The sequence below is a fragment of the Rhinopithecus roxellana genome, chromosome 4 (assembly GCF_007565055.1).
Source record: "Rhinopithecus roxellana isolate Shanxi Qingling chromosome 4, ASM756505v1, whole genome shotgun sequence".
NCBI lineage: Eukaryota > Metazoa > Chordata > Mammalia > Primates > Cercopithecidae > Rhinopithecus > Rhinopithecus roxellana.
The window spans coordinates 70859038-70877696 of record NC_044552.1 but is presented as its reverse complement, the minus strand read 5'-3'; the positions used below and the strand labels follow the sequence as shown (position 1 = coordinate 70877696).

Below are 18659 nucleotides of genomic sequence, written 5' to 3'. Positions count from 1 at the left end.
TCCTACTCGTCTAAAAAAAAAAAAAGAAAAACATAGTGTAGGTATACATAGGGTATAAACAGCTATATATATAAGGATCAGTACTATCCAAGACCGCAGATAGTTACTGGGGGTCTGGGAACAAATCCCCCAAAGATAAGGGGAGTCTACTGTGTCACCAAGTTAGATACACCGAAAGTTGATTCTCTTCTGGATGAGTTCCCAAAACACATTTCGATTCTAGGCCCTTCCATCCTTTTTTTTTTTTTTGAGACAAGGTCTCACTCTGTTGCCCAGGCTGGAGTGCAGTGGCGTGATCTCAGCTCATTGCAACCTCTGCCTCCCAGGCTCAAGCGATTCCTTCCGCCTCAGTCTCCCAGGAAGCTGTGACTACAGGCGTGCACCAGCACGACCAGCTAATTTTTGTATTTTTGGTACAGACAGGGTTTCACCATGTTGCCCAGGCTGGTCTTGAACTTCTGAGCTCAAGTGATTTGCCCACCTCAGCCTCTCAAAGTGCTGAGATTACAGGCGTGAGCCACCACGCCCAGCCTGGCCTTTCCACTTTTGTCAAATGCTTTCCATGACTGACGTTTCACACATAATAGAATTACTCACGTTTGCCATATTCCTAGCGTAACAGAAGCCAACCACAATAGTCCAACAATGAAGAATTTAGGCAAATAGAAAGTTAAACACTTTCTTTCTCCCTAAAAAGAAAAAAATACAAAGAAAGAAATAAAGAAAACCAAATTGGTAATTGTACATAACGTGATTTTTCTATTGAGTATGGGCCTGCAGGCAGGCTTCCATAGATAAATTCCTTTCTGGGCTGTCCTCAGAGTTCGGAAGGGAGGACACAGTCTGGAACCTCCCCCAGCAGTGCAGAGGGCTGCGGCTCACCTGGACGCGAATCCCATGGTACACGCACAACCAAAAGAGCAGCAGGGCGCACAGGAACATGGACTGAAAAAGGTCGTCCAGCATCCCCGGGAGCCAGCTGTTGACCAGGAAGGAGAGGGGGAAGAACGGATCTGGAACACAAAGGGCAGAAATGCATGAGGAAAACAAGGCCCGCCAGCACCCAGCAGAGAGCACCCCAACCCTCTGCGGGGTCAGCACCTAGGAGAGAGCACCCCATCCCTCTGCGGAGTCGGAGCTCACTACCAGCTTTTCTCCCTGGTCAGAGCCAAAGGAAAGGTAGTGAACCAATGGCTATTTTGTTTTCCAAAACACCTACAAGCCACTGAACAAATTGCTGCACTGATCGTGACAGAGCGCCGCATGCCGCTGCCATCAGCTCCTCCCGGAGCCTGGGAGTTCCGACTGCGGCAGCTCAGGAAGCAAACACTTTTGGAGCAGGAAAAGAGTAACAGCCAGCCACGTGTGGCCACCTTCAGCCAAGTTCCAGGACTGCTGTGTCTGTAGCACATCCAAGTTTTAACTACCAAACAGCCGCCTATTTGTTAGAGAGCCAGGCATCTGCCCCAGCGCGGTGTAACATGGCTCCTGGGGCACCAGGGAGCACACGGCTACATGTTCCTTCTGGGGCTCCCTACGGGCTCTTCTGGGCCTAGGCCATCTCCAAGATGCCTTCCCGCTTTACTTCTTTTTTGTTTTGTTTTAAGAGATAGGGTCTTGCTGTTATCCAGGCTGGAGTGCAGTGGTGCCATCATGACTCACTGCAGCCTCAGACTCCTGGGCTCAAGCAATCCTCCCACCTCAGCCTCCCACGTAGTTGGGACCACAGGCACGCACCACCATGCCCAGCTAATTTTATTTTTTGTAGAGTCTTGCTATGTTACCCAGGCTGGTGTTAAACTCCTGGCTTCAAGCAATCCTCCTGCCCCAGCCTCTCAAAGTGCTGGGATGACAGGCACAACCCTGCACCTGGCCTCCAGCTTTACATTTTAAAGGGGAAAGTTCCTAAGTAAAAATGGAACTACCCACCATTGTAAAGTAGCAGCAGAGGCAGGAGAACAGACATCCACTTCTGCTCGATGCCCCAGTCTCTCATGGAAAATTTCCGGAGGGAATGCGCAAACAGGCACTGCAAACCAAATCAGGCCTCCAGTTACTGCCTTTGCTCACAGCCTTTGCTCACACTTTGCTTGCAGCTTTTGCTTACACCTTGCTTACAGCCCTTGCTCACACCTTGCCCGCAGCCTTTGCTCACACCTTGCCCGCAGCCTTTGCTCACACCTTGCCTGCATACCAGGTTGTCTTCTTTAATCAATGGTCTAGGTGCCCCATTAAGATCCACTGCCTTACGCCCTGGCTGAATTGCCTACTCTGTCCCGGAGGCCATCAGTGACAACCAAGACAAGGTTGTTACTTTCCGCAGAGAAGCAACAGCTAAGACAGGTTCCGAGCTGTCCTCATAGGAGCAGGAGAGGAGGAGGAACGTAATCCCTGCAAAAGGGAAGAGCACCCGCCCCCTCACCTCCACCGGTGAGGAAAACAAGGCCCACTTCCATTGGGCCTGCTCCAGAGAGCCCGCACTCAGAAGGACCCACCCAGGACACAGGCAGGCCACATCCCTGGGTGTGACAGGAGCCTCAAGTTCCTGGCAGTGCGAATGCTACAGATGGCAGCAGCTTCCAAGATGGTGCCAGGGCTCACCCACAAAAAGCCAAGAGAATGTAGGAGTCTCGTAACAATGGTCAGAGGATATGTTTCTTTTCAAACACCTCCCTGAAGAAAGTGTGTTAGGCCCGTGGAAGAAGTTTCTTTAAACTGCTTTAAAACATTATATATAAACTTATAATTTTTAGGCCAGGGTTTTGTTGTTGATTTGTTTTCTTATAATCTGATACAAGCCAGTAGTTTTCTAGGCAATGTGGATTTCCTTGCCTAGCGACCATCCTCCCTCTTTTTAAGAACATACTTAGGGCCCTGAGTAATAAATAGTTCTTTGGGCTCTAGAGTGTGGCAGCAGAATCTCAGGGCATCAGAGAGCCTTTGAGAAGAAGCAAGAGTTTGACTGTCCAGACACAAATACCAGCTTTCCGCTTTCATTTAGGAACCTCACTGGGGGAGCCCTGGCATCGTGGAGGCCCTGGGCTGTGCCTGACCACAACCTCCAGCTCCCTGTGGCTCCAGCACCCACGCCCTTCCCTCCAGCTCCCTGTGGCTCCAGCACCCACGCCCTTCCCTCCAGCTCCCTGTGGCTCCAGCACCCACGCCCTTCCCTCCAGCTCCCTGTGGCTCCAGCACCCACGCCCTTCCCTCCAGCTCCCTGTGGCTCAAGCACTCACGCCCTTCCCTCCAGCTCCCTGTGGCTGCAGCACCCACGCCCTTCCCTCCAGCTCCCTGTGGCTCTAGCACTCATGCCCTTCACTCCAGCTCCCTGTGGCTCCAGCACCCACGCCCTTCCCTCCAGCTCCCTGTGGCTCTAGCACTCATGCCCTTCACTCCAGCTCCCTGTGGCTCCAGCACCCACGCCCTTCCCTCCAGCTCCCTGGGGCTCTAGCACCCACGCCCTTCGCTCCAGCTCCCTGGGGCTCTAGCACTCACGCCCTTCCCTCCAGCTTCCTGGGGCTCTAGCACTCACGCCCTTCGCTCCAGCTCCCTGGGGCTCTAGCACTCACGCCCTTCCCTCCAGCTCCCTGGGGCTCTAGCACTCACGCCCTTCCCTCCAGCTCCCTGGGGCTCTAGCACCCACGCCCTTCGCTCCAGCTCCCTGGGGCTCTAGCACTCACGCCCTTCCCTCCAGCTTCCTGGGGCTCTAGCACTCACGCCCTTCGCTCCAGCTCCCTGGGGCTCTAGCACTCACGCCCTTCGCTCCAGCTCCCTGGGGCTCTAGCACTCACGCCCTTCCCTCCAGCTCCCTGGGGCTCTAGCACTCACGCCCTTCGCTCCAGCTCCCTGGGGCTCTAGCACTCACGCCCTTCCCTCCAGCTCCCTGGGGCTCTAGCACTCACGCCCTTCCCTCCAGCTCCCTGTGGCTCTAGCACTCACGCCCTTCCCTCCAGCTCCCTGTGGCTGCAGCACCCACGCCCTTCCCTCCAGCTCCCTGTGGCTGCAGCACTCACGCCCTTCCCTCCAGCTCCCTGGGGCTCTAGCACTCACGCCCTTCCCTCCAGCTCCCTGGGGCTCTAGCACTCATGCCCTTCACTCCAGCTCCCTGTGGCTGCAGCACTCACGCCCTTCCCTCCAGCTCCCTGGGGCTCTAGCACTCACGCCCTTCACTCCAGCTCCCTGTGGCTGCAGCACTCACGCCCTTCCCTCCAGCTCCCTGGGGCTCTAGCACTCATGCCCTTCACTCCAGCTCCCTGTGGCTGCAGCACTCACGCCCTTCCCTCCAGCTCCCTGGGGCTCTAGCACTCACGCCCTTCCCTCCAGCTCCCTGGGGCTCTAGCACTCACGCCCTTCCCTCCAGCTCCCTGGGGCTCTAGCACTCACGCCCTTCCCTCCAGCTCCCTGGGGCTCTAGCACTCACGCCCTTCCCTCCAGCTCCCTGTGGCTGCAGCACCCACACCCTTCCCTCCAGCTCCCTGTGGCTGCAGCACTCACGCCCTTCCCTCCAGCTCCCTGGGGCTCTAGCACTCACGCCCTTCCCTCCAGCTCCCTGGGGCTCTAGCACTCATGCCCTTTGCTCCAGCTCCCTGTGGCTCTAGCACTCACGCCCTTCCCTCTAGCTCCCTGTGGCTCTAGCACTCACGCCCTTCACTCCAGCAGAGCATCTGCTCACAGGTGCACACGCCTGTGTCTTTCCATGCACAGTTACTCTGAGAAATACCAAGTGTTCCTGGGTGGACACATTTCCTAAATGTCACCTCCCCACCATCCTGCACCAGGGGACAAGCAGCTGATGAGGGCAGAACGCCACGTTTCAGGCGGCAACAGATCACTACATGAAGCACACTTTCCCTTCCTCCAATTTACTAATTCTCATCTTCACAGACTGGGGCCCTGGGGGGCTACCTTGAGTTTCTCAGGGTAAGCATTTCCCCCAAAGCTACTGTGGGCTCATGGACAGAAACCTCAGATCCCAAATGAGCCCAACGCCTGCATTTCCAAAACACTTCTTTGGCCTTATTCCTGAAAATGCCCAAAAACACAAAGGACTGGTACAACTATAAAAATATAAAATATAAAAACCCAAGAGCATGCTGCATCTGCACTCAGAGAAGCTCACTCAAATAAGGCAGACTTCCTTCCACACAGGTGAAATGGCACTTCTCACCGCACATGATGAACATTTACTTAAAACTCGGTGATGTGTAATGACTCCTGCACTCTATACAGAAATCCTGAATACAGGATACCACATCATTCTTTCTCGCATGACAGCATCTTGGCAGACACAGAGTAGCAATATCAGCACAGCCCACTGGATGGAGCATCTGAGTTCAGATCAATCTCCATGTGGCTTGCACCGAAGATCATAACTGCATCAACCAGCTTCTTCCTGGCTGGGATCTGCCGTGGTCCGTCAGGCGAATAGTACTCACAGTGACGATGAAGGTGAGCACCACAAAGAAAAACCGGAACCAGATTTCCAACTGGGAGAAGGCAGGGTTATAAGTCTTCCACTAAAATAGAAAGTGAGGAAAATGATTTGAAAAAAATATATGTGCATCTAAGAGAAAATACATAAGATTACTAATAGTTATCTCTAGATATGAGACTATATATATACATATATATATATATACACACACATACATATATACTTTTTTTTTGGGGGGGATGGAGTCTTGCTCTGTCCCCCAGGCTGAAGTGAAAAGGTGCAATCTTGGCTCACTGCAACCTCCGCCTCCCAGGTTCAAGCACTTCTGCCTCAGCCTCCTGGGTAGCTGGGATTACAGGTGCCTGCCACCATGCAGGTTAAATTTTTACATTTAGTACAGTTTACTTTTTTATCAAAGGACACAGACATAAAAAATCTTAATTATCAAGAACAAAAAATAATTTCAAATGGTGTTATATGGATGATAAATCTGACAAATTATTTTATAATCATAAGAGCATTTGGATCTTAAATCTCATGTCAAAAATCAACCTTGTCAATCTCTTTATTAGAAATAGTCATACTTTCCATCAAAAGAAAGTTTTAAAAGATGTCCAAGTGCGACTAGAATGTTATAACAAAGTCTAAGTAAAACCTTTAAGTATGAATGTGAAAGCAGAAGAGTGAGCTGCAGTTGAAGGAGTCCGTTCTGCTGACCAGGCAGTCCCAGGTGTGCCAAGTGTGCACCGCTAGAGCCAAGGACAGGACACTGCTGCTGACAGCAGGGCAGAGGCCAGCCACTGCCAACCTAAGCACGAGCCAGGTCCATAACCAGACCCTAGAACACTGCGCTCACAGGGCCAGTGAGCCTCATCATTCTGACGCATTGAATTCAAGTCATCTGAGCAATTTAAAAAATCTACTTCAGTACAGATAGTCACAGATGCTAGATTTACCTGTTACACACACGCACACACGCATGCATGCACAAGGATGATTTAAGACACTGGACCTGAGGAAGTCATGAAGGGTAGTAACCTCTGACTGATGGCAAACAATAAGGGGTGCCCCTGGTGGCCCCACATCATGGAGGGGAACCCAGGCAGAGCCATGGCTGGGAGTCCAGGGAGACAGGGCTGTCCTGAATCCACAGGACAGAGTGCTGGAAAAGAGAGCTGTACAGAGAAAGAACGAAGCTCCCAAAAAGCCAGTGCCTGGCACCCACAGAGCCAGTCATGGTACCTGTTCCCACAAGATAGAGAAGAAACTCACCATCAAAGGACACTGGGTAGCATATGCTAAATGCTTTTGCCTCAGTGGTAGGAAAAAATTAGCGTCAGACTTCATGCTGCTTTGGCCCCGCCTAGCAATGTTGAAAAGCAAGGCCAGAAAAGATCAAACCATTTCCAAGGAAATTAACAACGTCCCAGAACAAAGCTCAGAGATATTTATAAGATATCAAACCTAGCAATCAATAATGTCTGGCATTGAACCGAAAGTACCAGACACACCAAAAAGCAGGAAAATACAAACCATATGAGGAAAAAACCAACCAATCAAAACTGGCCCAGAAATCACAGATGACAAAATTAGCAGATAAGGAAATCAAGCAGCTAGATGAAAGATTTTTGTGTTAAAGACTTGGAAGATGATCAATAGATGAGACACTACAGAGATTGGTAAATGTGAAGGCACAGCAATAGAAGCTATCTAAAATAAAACTAAAAAAAAAAAAACCTGAAAAAAATGAACAGAGCATCAGGAGCTTTGGACAACTTCAAGTGGCCTAATACAGGGGTCCCCAGCCCCCAGGCCAGAGACCAGTACTGGCCACGTGGCCTGTCAGCAACCGGGCCGTACAGCAGCAGGTGAGCAATGGGCCAACAAGCATTACTGCCTAAGCTCCACCTGTCAGATTGTCCAGGGCATTAGATTCTCATAGAAGCACGAACCTGCTGTGAACTGTGCAGGGGAGGGATCTAGGCTGCATACTCCTTATGAAAATCTAATGATAAATGTAATGCACTTGGGTCTTCCCAAAATCATCCCAAACCAACCCTGGTCCATGGAAAAACTGTCTTCCATGAAACCAGTCCCCAGTGCCAAAAAGCTTGGGCACCAGTGGCCTAATTTAGGGTCCCTGAATTTGGGAGGTCAGGGGACCAGAAGGACAAAAAAAGTATTTGAAGAGATAATGGCCAAAATGTTTCCAATTTGATGAAAACTATCAACTCACAAATCCAAGAAGCTCAATGGACCCCAAGCACAAGAGATGAGGAAAAATAGAAGCAGCACCCTAAGAGAAAAATCTTCAAAGGGGGTGGGGAGAGGGAAGAACAAAGAACATTATTACAGAAAATGAAGATAAGGACAAAGATAAGGTGGACATCAGATTTCTTGTCAGAAAAATGCAAGCCAGAAGACAGTGACCAACATTTTCTAAGTGTGTGAATTAGGCCAGACGCTGTGGCTCACGCCTGTAATCCCAACACTTTGGGAGGCCGAGGTAGGAGGATAGTTTGAGGCCAGGAGTTTGAGACTAGCCTGGTCAACACAGCAAGACCCTGTCTCTACAAAAATGAAAAATAAAAAAACTAGCCAGCATGGTGGCGTGTGCCTGTAGTCACAGCTACTCAGGAAGCAGAGGTCAGGGTCAGTGAGCTATGATCATATCACTACACTCCAGCCTAGGTGACAGAGCAAGATCCCATCTCAAAAAAAAAAAAAAAAGTACATAAATTAAAACCACAATGTAAAACCATTAAATACCATTATACACCTATGACAACAGCCAAAATTGAAAAGACTAACCATACCCAGCATTGATGGGATACGAAGTAACTGAAACCCTCATATGCTACTGGTATAACATAAAATAACACAACCACTCTGCAAAACAGTTTGTGAGTTTCTTAACTGCATGGCCCAACCATTCCATTTCTAGCATTTATCCAAGAGAAATGAAGCATATGTCCACATAAAGATTTATACACAGATGTTCACTGCTGCTTTCTTTGTAACAGCCCCAAACTGGAAGCACTTCAAATGTCCATCAACAGATGAATGAATAAGCAATTTCTGTTACATTTATACTAGAATATCACTATGGACACACACTCATCATTGATCAAGCTCAAAATAATTATGCTACATGAAACAATTCAAACATACTGGAGTATATATTGTATAATGCCAGTTACATAAAATTCTAAAACAAAATGCAAATAAGTGTGTTGTGAAAACAGATCAGTGACTTTCCAGGGATGGGAAAGGACAGGAGGAAGGAGCACAAGATGTTTAGGGATGATGGCTGGTGAGGGGATGCTTATGATCTTATTTGTGGGAACGGTTTCCCAGGTTTCACTGTGTGTCAACTGTACCTCAATAAAGCTGCCAAACAAAAACCAACCACTAACAATAGATGGTAATGGGGAAGTGGAGATCACAGTGATTCAGGTTCAAATTCCAGCTCTTCCTGTTACTAGTTGGGCAAATGACTTAATCTCATGAAACCTCATTTCCTCCATAAAATGGGGATGCTAGTAACCTACTTACCTACTTAACGTAATTATTGTAGCCTTTTAGCCTTGTTTTTATTTTATTTTATTTTTTTTGAGACAGTCTTGCTCTGTTGCCCAGCCTGGGCTGCAGTGGCAGGATCTCAGCTCACTGCAACCTCTGCCTCCCCGGTTCAAGTGATTCTCCTGCCTCAGCCTCCCGAGCAGCTGGGACTACAGCAGCGTGCCACCACTCTCAGCTAATTTTTGTATTTTTAGTCGAGATGGGGTTTCACCATATTGGCCAGGCTGGTCTCGAACTCCTGACCTTGTGATCCACCTGCATCAGCCTCCCAAAGTGCTGGGATTACAGGCATGAGCCACTGCACCTGGCCCTCTCCTGGGTTCAAGCGATTCTGCTGCTTCAGCTTCCCGAGTAGCTGGGATTATAGGCATGTGCCACCACGTACGGCTAATTTTGTATTTTTCGCAGAGACAAGGTTTCAGTATGTTGGTCAGGCTGGTCTCGAACTCCTGACCTCAGGTGATCTGCCAGCCTCGGCCTCCCAAAGTGCTGGGATTACAGGCGTGAGCTACCACACTCAGCCTATCATAGCATTTTAATGAGATGATACGTATTAAAAGCTAAGCACAATGGCCAGCAAACAGCAAAGGTTCAGTAAACAAGAGTTGCTACTACAAATCCAAAACATCATATAACTATTAGGATTATTGCTACAGCATTTAAATATTATAACAGTATTATATCATTTATAGAATGATCAAAGTAGTGACTTGAGCATTTGGGGGGAGTGTTGATATAAACATAATATTCAGATTAAAAACGTTTACTACATATAATATTCAGATTAAAAACGCTTACTACATGTCTTAGTTGAACAAACATACTCTAAGACACAGTCAAGAAGAGAAAAAAAAAAGAATTGCTACCATCAGAAAAAAACACAAAATTTGCTTGAAGTAACAGGCCTGAAAGGTTGGGTGGTTGTTTTTACTCTCAAGGAACCGTAACTCTTAAAAAAATAACCTCAGACTCCCCTGGAGGAGGGGGATTCTAGCTTAAGATTCTGTTAGAGCAACCGAAAATAATCAACTCACTCTCATTAAAAATTAACACTAGGGTCGGATGCGGTGGCTCACAACTGTAATCCCAGCACTTTGGAAGGCTGAGGTGGGTGGATCACCTGAGGTCAGGAGTTTGAGACCAGCCTGGGCAACATGGCGAAACCCCAACTCTACTAAAAATACAAAAATTAGCCAGGCATGGTGGTGTGTGCCTGTTACCCCAGCTACTTGGGAAGATGAGGCAGGGAGAACTGCTTGAACACGGGAGGTGGAGGTTGCAGTGAGCCGAGATTGCACCACTGCACTCTAGCCTGGGCAACAGAGCAAGACCCCATCTCCAAAAAAGAAAAAAGAAAAGAAACATTAACACTAGGCTGGGCATGGTGGCTCATGCCTACAATCCCAGCACTTTGGGAGGCCGAGGCAGACGGATCACCTGAGGTCAGGAGTTCAAGACCAGCCTGATCAACATGGTGAAACCCCATCTCTACTAAATATAGAGACATGGTGTTGCATGCCTGTAATCCCAGGTACTCCTGAGGCAGGAGAATCGCTTGAACCCAGGAGGCAGCGGTTGCAATGAGCCGAGATTGCATTGCATTCCAGCCTGGGCAAAAGAGCAAAACTCCATCTCAAAAACAAAAATAAAAAAATTAACACTAGAAAACAATGCTTTATTCAATAAGTGTAGCTAATCTAAAACATGCATTTTAGTTCTAAAATGTGAGCTAATGAGAGAGCACACTTTGGTCCAGCTTTCAAACGAGACCCTGTGCACCAAGCCTGCTATGTGCCCTGCAGGAGGCAGGCGGCACCTTCATCACACTCCATCCGGGCTTGCTTCCTCCTGTCATGCGTCCCCATCCTCCTGGTTCTGGGAAAAGCCGTTTTCACATATTGCTGACTCTCTGGGAGGCCAAGCAGCCAAGCAGAATCACCTGCGTGCTCCTCCTGGGCCAGCCCAGCTGACAGCTCAATCCGACATGCGTTTGTGCCAAGGGCTTGAAAGGCTGTGTCTTCCTAAGCAAACTGCAGGCCCGAGAGTAGGGCCTTGGCCCCTCCATGATACACAATGGCCTCCAGGTGCACTGGATCCCGTGAGCTGGGGCCAGAAGGTCCACAGGGAGCAAGCCCAGCCAGCGCCACACAGGTGTCCAAGCAGAGGTCATCCCGTCCCGTCCCGTGGGCACTGTCAGGTCCACTGTGTGGACCCAACTCTAGGGAACTGGGTTTGGGGGTTTTGTTTGTTCTGTGTTTATTTTTAAACTCCCAAATACATTTTTGAAGTTAAAACGTAAAATAAGTAAAATGAAATAAAAAGTACAGTTCCCAGAAAATACCCTGGGGCTTAGACATTCCCTTTGAAATCTGAAGCACTGTCACTCGGTACTCAAGCTTTGACGTCAAGGTCCCTTTGGCATCACAAAGCTGCTGTCTTTGTCCTTCCAGAGCCAGAACTTGCCCTGTGACGCCACGAAGTTACCTTTGGAACAAGTGCCCACACCATACCCTGGGACACTCCTCCCCGATTACATCTCCCGTGCGCCCATCCATCCATCCATCCACATCTGCTGAGCACAACCTTGTTCTCCGCGCAAGCACAGGTGATGTCAAATCCCACGCAGCACGAAATAAGTGATTTTAACAAAAATGTGACCAGTAAAAGGCCTCCAGGAGCTGACTGGCTCTTTGGCGCAGAACAAACGTTTCCTCACATCCTCAGAGTCCTCTGAATGGACAACCACAGAAACAGACGTGGTGAGGGACGTGTCACAGTTACCTGTGCAGCACCAAGCAAAGTGCCTGGGCTAGGGGCCCGGCTTCAGATTCACAGCCTGGGTCCCCATGTTTTAAAACCACATGAAATGGCCGGGCGCAGTGGCTCACGCCTGTAATCCCAGCACTTTGGGATGCCGAGGCGGGCAGATCACGAGATCAGGAGATCGAGACCATCCTGGCTAACACGGTGAAACCCTGTCTCTACTAAAAATACAAAAAATTAGCCGGGCGCAGTGGCAGGCACCTGTAGTCCCAGCTACTCGGGAGGCTGAGGCAGGAAAATGGCATGAACCGGGGAGGCAGAGCTTGCAGTGAGCCGAGATAGCGCCACTGCACTCCAGCCTGGGCGACAAACAAAACAAAACAAAACAAAACAAAAAACAAAACATGAAATGCACTGTCCAGGAATACTGGGGGGCTGGAAATGAGAACGATGTAGCAAGCGCAGGTCCGAGAAGCCAGGTGGCACTCAAGAAAGTATAGTAAGCGCAGGTCCAAGAAGCCAGGTGGCACTCAGGAAAGCACAGTAAGCACAGGTCCGAGAAGCCGGGCAACACTCAGGAAAGTATGGCCTGGCGCTCTCCTCTCAGTTCCCCTGGGAAACCGGAGGGCAGCCCCAGGTAACAGCCTGAAGGACTCTGGAACGCGAGCTGCTGTTTTCATCTCACACCCCAGTCAAAGGTCATGGCTTAGAGGAAAATGGAGGAAATGAGACGTGAATAGCTGGCCACAGAGTGTCACTCAAAAGTCGGCCGGAAAAACAATCAGAGCAAAAAATGCCCAGAGTAACCAAAAGGACCCAGGGTGCTGAGGATGACGCATGTGACGTGACCAGAGAAGGTGCCTGCAAAATCTCAGAAGAGAACAAAAAAGTGAGTACAAGTGATTTTTGTGGTGTCAAAGGTCACTGTATGCAGAGCATGGCCGATGAAACCACCTTTTAAAAATGCATATGAGGTAGCATCATCCCACAAGTGCCAGTGAGACCTAGTGAGTGGTCTCATGGCCTGAACGTGGCAATGGGTGTGGGCACGATGTATTCCAAAGAGAAAGAGCTGATAACAAGAGGGACAGAGAGAAGGATCACCACTTGCTACAGTTTGAATTTGTCCCTCCAAAATTCATGTTTAAACTTAGCCCCCATTATGGTGGTACTGTGAGGTGGAGAATCTGGGAAAGTGATTATGTCATAAGGACTCTGCCCTCATGAATGGATTTGCACCTTATAAAAGGAATAGAGGGTGCGGTGCAGTGGCTCATACCTGTAATCCCAATACTTTTGGAGGCTGAGGTGGAAGGATTGCTTGAGCCCAGGAGTTCGAGCCTGGGCAACACAGTGAGACCTTGTCTCTAGAAAAAAAAAAAAAAAAATTAAAAAATCCAAGCCAGGCATGGTGGTGTGTGCCTGTCTGGTTCCAGCTACTCAGGAGACTGGGGTGGAAGGATCGCTTGAGCCTGGGAGGTTGACATTGCACCGAGATGTGATTGTGCCACTGCACTCTAGATTGGGTGACAGAGTAAAACCCTGTCTCAAAAAAGGGGGGGCTAGCTGAGGCCCCCTTTGTCCTTCCATCCCTTCCACGGAGGGCACAGAATGTGTCCTTTCCAGAGGATGCAGCAACAAGGCACCATCTTGGAAGCAGAGAACAGCCCTCACCAGACACCCAAACCTGCCAGTGCCTGGATCCTGGACTTCCCAGCCCTCCACAACTGTAAGGAATAAATCTCTATTATTTATAAATTAGCCGGTGTGTGGTGTACAGTTACAGCAACATAGACTAAGACACCATTCTACTTCAAAAAGATAAACATTTAAGTAGAAACCAGTGAACCAAATGTTCACGGAAAATGGGGTTGAGAACAAAAGGAGAGAGAAATCAGCTTCTTGAGTTAAAGGGAGACGGCATCAACAACAGTGCCAGATGGAAGACACAGCCCACACGACAGGTTCAGGCAGGAAAGGGCCATCGACCATCTAGACATCTGCTCAGCACAGACAACTTCCACTGAAAACAGAGCCTCATCTGAACATGCTGGGTGCATGGTGACAATTTTCTCTCAGTACATTAGGGAAGTGATATGGTTTAGCTGTGCCCCCACCCAAATCTCAACTTGATTGTATCTCCCAGAATTCCCATGTGTTGCGGGAGGGACCCAGGGGAGGTCATTAAATCATGGGGGCCAGCCTTTCCCGTGCTATTCTCGTGATAGTGAATAAGTCTCATGAGATCTGATTGGTTTATCAGGGGTTTCCACTTTTGCTTCTTCCTCATTTTCTCTTGCTGCTGCCATGTAAAAAGAGCCTTTTGCTTCCCGCCATGATTCTGAGGCCTCCACAGCCATGTGGAAAGTAACGTCCAATTAAACCCCTTTTTCTTCCCAGTCTTGAGTATGTCTTTGTCAGCAGTATGAAAACAGACTAATACAGGAAGCAACCAGGGTAATTTTACCCTGAATTTGTCATCAACAAGGAAGAGCTGGTTAGTGAAACAAACAGTGGCACCAGGGGAAGGTGTCCGTGTGGTCCTGGTGCTCTTTTATCAGAGCCAAGGGCACCACCAGGCTCAGTGAAATGGAGCCCCGACTCCAGCAATGCAGAACTCAGAACTCCAAAGGCCAAAGATTTCCCAAGGAAACGCCAAACAAAACAAAAGCAACAGAAACTCTCAAAGGTTAATTGCATCAGTATGGCCAGCCACACACAGTACTGCTGAAGAAGCAAGAGCTGTCTCAGGAAATGTGCAGCCACACTGGCAGCAGCTCCAATGTGTCAGGCACACCATATACCATTAAGTTCCTACTGAAGGTAACGTGTATTAAGAATTGGACAGGTATTGGGCGGGCGCGGTGGCTCACACCTGTAATCCCAGCACTTTGGGAGGCTGAGGTGGGTGGATCACAAGGTCAGGAGATCGAGACCATCTTGGCTAACATGGTGAAACCCGGTCTCTACTAAAAATACAAAAAATTAGCTGAGCACGGTGGCGGGAGCCTGTAGTCCCAGCTACTCGGGAGGCTGAGGCAGGAGAATGGCGTGAACCCAGGAGGTGGAGCTTGCAGTGAGCCGAGATCGCGCCACTGCATTCCAGCCTGGGGACAGAGCGAGACTCCGTCTCCAAAAAAAAAAAGAATTGGACAGGTAACCTAAATTACAGTTCAATGAACGTCACAAATTGAACACACCTGTGTAATGGTACTCTGACCAGGACACAGAACATCGCCAGTACCCCAGGAGCCCTTCCCTTGATGCTTCCTTCCAGCCACTAACCTATCCAGAGGTACACTAACCTTGACTGAACAGCATCGGTTAGTTTTGCCTGTTTTTGTAATTTATATAAATGGAATCATACGCTCTGTACTGTTTTGCATTTGGCTTATTTCATTCAACATTATGCTTCAGAAAGTCCTCCATGACATTACATGAAGCTGTGAAAGTTCATTCTCCTGGCTGTATAGTATTCCATTATGCAAATATAGCAGAATATATGTACTCATTTTGCTGCTAGTATACAGTTTACAGTTTGGCTATTAAAAATTGTGCTGCTGTGAATATCTAAATGCATGTCTTCTGGTCAACATACATAACACATTTCTGCTGTATCAGTTTACATGCTCCCCAGCAGGGGCAAGGGCTCCGTCTGCCCCACATCCTTGCCAGCTTCGGCATATTCTGTCTTATTTCTGCCATTCTGGTGGGTGTGTAGTAACATCACTAAAATACCATTAGTGTCTACTTATTATAACTTGTTTACTTCCAAAAAGAAATGAAGGCAGCTTATAATAAAAAGCCAGATTAGATAGAAATAATTTTTAAAGTGTTTTAAAAGGCAAAATAGTGAAGAAAGAATGCAGATAATTATACCAGAAATCCATACCAGGATGTTAGTAATTAGTACAATTCGGCAAAAAACTGATTTCTGAAATTTCTGACAGCCAGGACCGAGAGAGAAATGTAATGCATCCCATGGCTTTCACTCTCTAATAAAAGGCATTATAACAAACAGCAAAAGAAATTCTGTTTTTGCTTTTTGGTATTTACCCAAAGAAATCGAAAACATAGGGGCCAGGCAAGGTGGCGCACGCCTGTAATCCCAGCACCTTGAAAGGCTGGATCACCTGAGGTCAGGAGTTCGAGACCAGCCTGGTCAACATGGTGAAACCTCGTCTCTACGAAAAATACAAAAATTAACCAGGCACGGTGGCAGGTGCCTGTAATCCCAGCTACTTGGGAGGCTGAGGCAGGAGAATCGCTGGAACCCAGGAGGCAGAAGTTGCAGTGAGCTGAGTGCCATTGCACTCCAGCCTGGGCAACAAGAATGAAATTCCGTTTCAAAAAAACAACAAAAACAAAGTTGAGAACTTATGTCCACACAAAAACTGTATACAGATGTTTATAGTAGCTATGTTCCTAACTGTCAAAACATAAAAGCAACAAAGATGTTGTCCTTCAGCCAATGGACAAACAAGCTGCAGTACATCCAGACAATGAAATTATTCCATGATGAAATGAGCAATCAAGCCATGGAAAAAACTTAAAATGCATATAACTTAGTGAAAGAAGTCAATCTAAAAAAATTACATACTATATGATTCCAACTAGATGACATTCTGGAAAAAGCAAAACCATGGCCTGGCGCAGTGGCTCACGTGTGTAATCCCCAGCACTTTGGGAGGCCGAGGCAGGCGGATCACCTGAGGTCAGGAGTTCGAGACCAGCCTGGCCAACATGGCAAAAACCTGTCTCTACTAAAAATACAAAAATTAGCTGGGCGTAGTGGTATGCGCCTGTAATCCCAGCTACCCAGGAGGCTAAGGCACGAGCATCACTTGAACCTGAGAGGCGGAGGATGCAGTGAGCCAAGATCTCACCACTGCACTCCAGCCTGGGCAACAGACTGTCTCAAAAAAAAAAAAAAAAAAAAAAAAAACATAAATAAAGCAAAACCATAGAAACAGTAAAAAGACAGGTGGCTGCCAAGGGTCTGAGGAGGAGGGAGGGATGAATAGGTAGAGTACAAAGGATTTTCAGGGCACTGAAATGAACCCCTATGGTACTATAAATAGTGGATCTTACAGAATGTACAACACCAAGAGGGAATCCTTATGTAAACTGTGGGCTCTGAGTGGTGTGTCAATGTGAGTTCATTAACTGTAACAAATGTACCACTCCGGTGCGAGATGTTGACAATGGGGGAGGGTTGTGCATGTGTGGGAGGAGAGAGCATTTAGGAACTCTCTGTACCTTCCTCTCAATTTTGCTGTGAACCTAAAATTGCTCTAAAAAATAATAATGCGGAAAAAATTTTGGAGGTTTAAAGTTCACAACACAATGTCTTCAACAATAATTTTATAAAAGACATAGAAACACTTTGCATACAGTTCTCTAATTTCTTAGTGCATCTCTCTACAAGCTGCCAGCATAACGCTGATTATGTGATTCTCTGAGGATACTGAGTCACACCAGGAGAAGCAGCATTCAGGGCTTGCCAGCACCTGAGGTTCTCGGATGGATTCTGGCATACGCCCAGGACTTCCCCCTTCAAATATCAGTTGCCTCAGGAGTTTTTGTTTTGTTTTCAAATAATTTTCTTTTCGGGTAATAAAAATAATAAACATCCATTACGGTAAATAAAGGAAAACACAGAAGAAATTAAACATTAATCCCACCACCCAGAGACAGCCTTCTAGACATCTAGTTTTCTATAACAGAAACACTTCTAATTCATGCACTTCTGTTTTCTTTTTTTTTTTTGAGAAGGAGTCTCGCTCTGTCGCCTGGGCTGGAGTGCAGTGGCCAGATCTCAGCTCACTGCAAGCTCCGCCTCCCGGGTTCACGCCATTCTCCTGCCTCAGCCTCCCGAGTAGCTGGGACTACAGGCGCCCGCCACCTCGCCCGGCTAGTTTTTTGTATTTTTTTTTTTTTTTTTTTAGTAGAGACGGGGTTTCACCGGGTTAGCCAGGATGGTCTCGATCTCCTGACCTCGTGATCCGCCCGTCTCGGCCTCCCAAAGTGTTGGGATTACAGGCTTGAGCCACCGCACCCAGCTGCTTTTGTTTTCTTAAATCAATATATAGTTTGTGCTAGCTATCCTATTAACTTACTATTTTAGTAGCTACAGAACTAATTTATTTAACCAGGAAATCTACTGCTGAAATACAGATTGCTCCCAACTTCTTACTCTGAGGAATAGGTTTGAACATAAATCACTGTATGTTTCTACTTCCTTAGTATCAATTTCTAGAATTAGAATTACTAAGTCAAAAAGAACATGGAAGTAGAAGCTTTTATACGCTGCTAAATTACTCCAAAAGTTAAATCAGTTTACACCCCCTTTCATGTGTATGAGAAAACTTGTGTCCAGCATTTCGCCTACCATGTTATCTTATTTGTTGCTTTTAATATTTGCATTGTTTTTTTTTTTTTTTTTTTTTTTTTGAGAAAGGGTCTCACTCTGTCACCCAGGCTGGAGTGTGCAGTGGTGTGATTACAGTTCGTTGTAGCCTCAAACTCCCAGGTTCAAGTGATCCTCCTACCTAAGCCTCCCTAGCAGCTGGGACTAAAGGTATGCAGCACTACGCATGGCTAACTTTTAAAATTTTGTTTAGAGATGTGGTCTCAGCTAGGCCGATCACCTGAGGTCAGGAGTTTGAAACCAGCCTGGTCAACGTGGTAAATCCCCATCTCTACTAAATATATGAAAATTAGTAGGGCATGGTGAACTATTACAGCTATTAGTAGCTGTAATCCCAGCTACTAGGGATTACAGCTAAGGCAGGAGAATTGCCTGAACCTGGAAGGCAGAGGTTACAGTGAGCTGAGATCGCGCCACTGCACTCCAGCCTGGGAGACACAGTGAGACTCC

The 18659-nt window shown here is 47.7% G+C and overlaps 1 protein-coding gene across 1 annotated transcript in view; it reads right to left on the bottom strand.

Moving 5' to 3' along the window:
• Positions 1 to 18659, bottom strand: part of TMEM181 (transmembrane protein 181) — a 103556-nt gene that overhangs the window by 26580 nt on the left and 58317 nt on the right. The window contains 4 exon segments of the mRNA XM_030928794.1: positions 598 to 689; positions 883 to 1013; positions 1930 to 2029; positions 5436 to 5516. Of these exon segments, the coding sequence (XP_030784654.1) occupies positions 598 to 689; positions 883 to 1013; positions 1930 to 2029; positions 5436 to 5516 (404 nt within the window).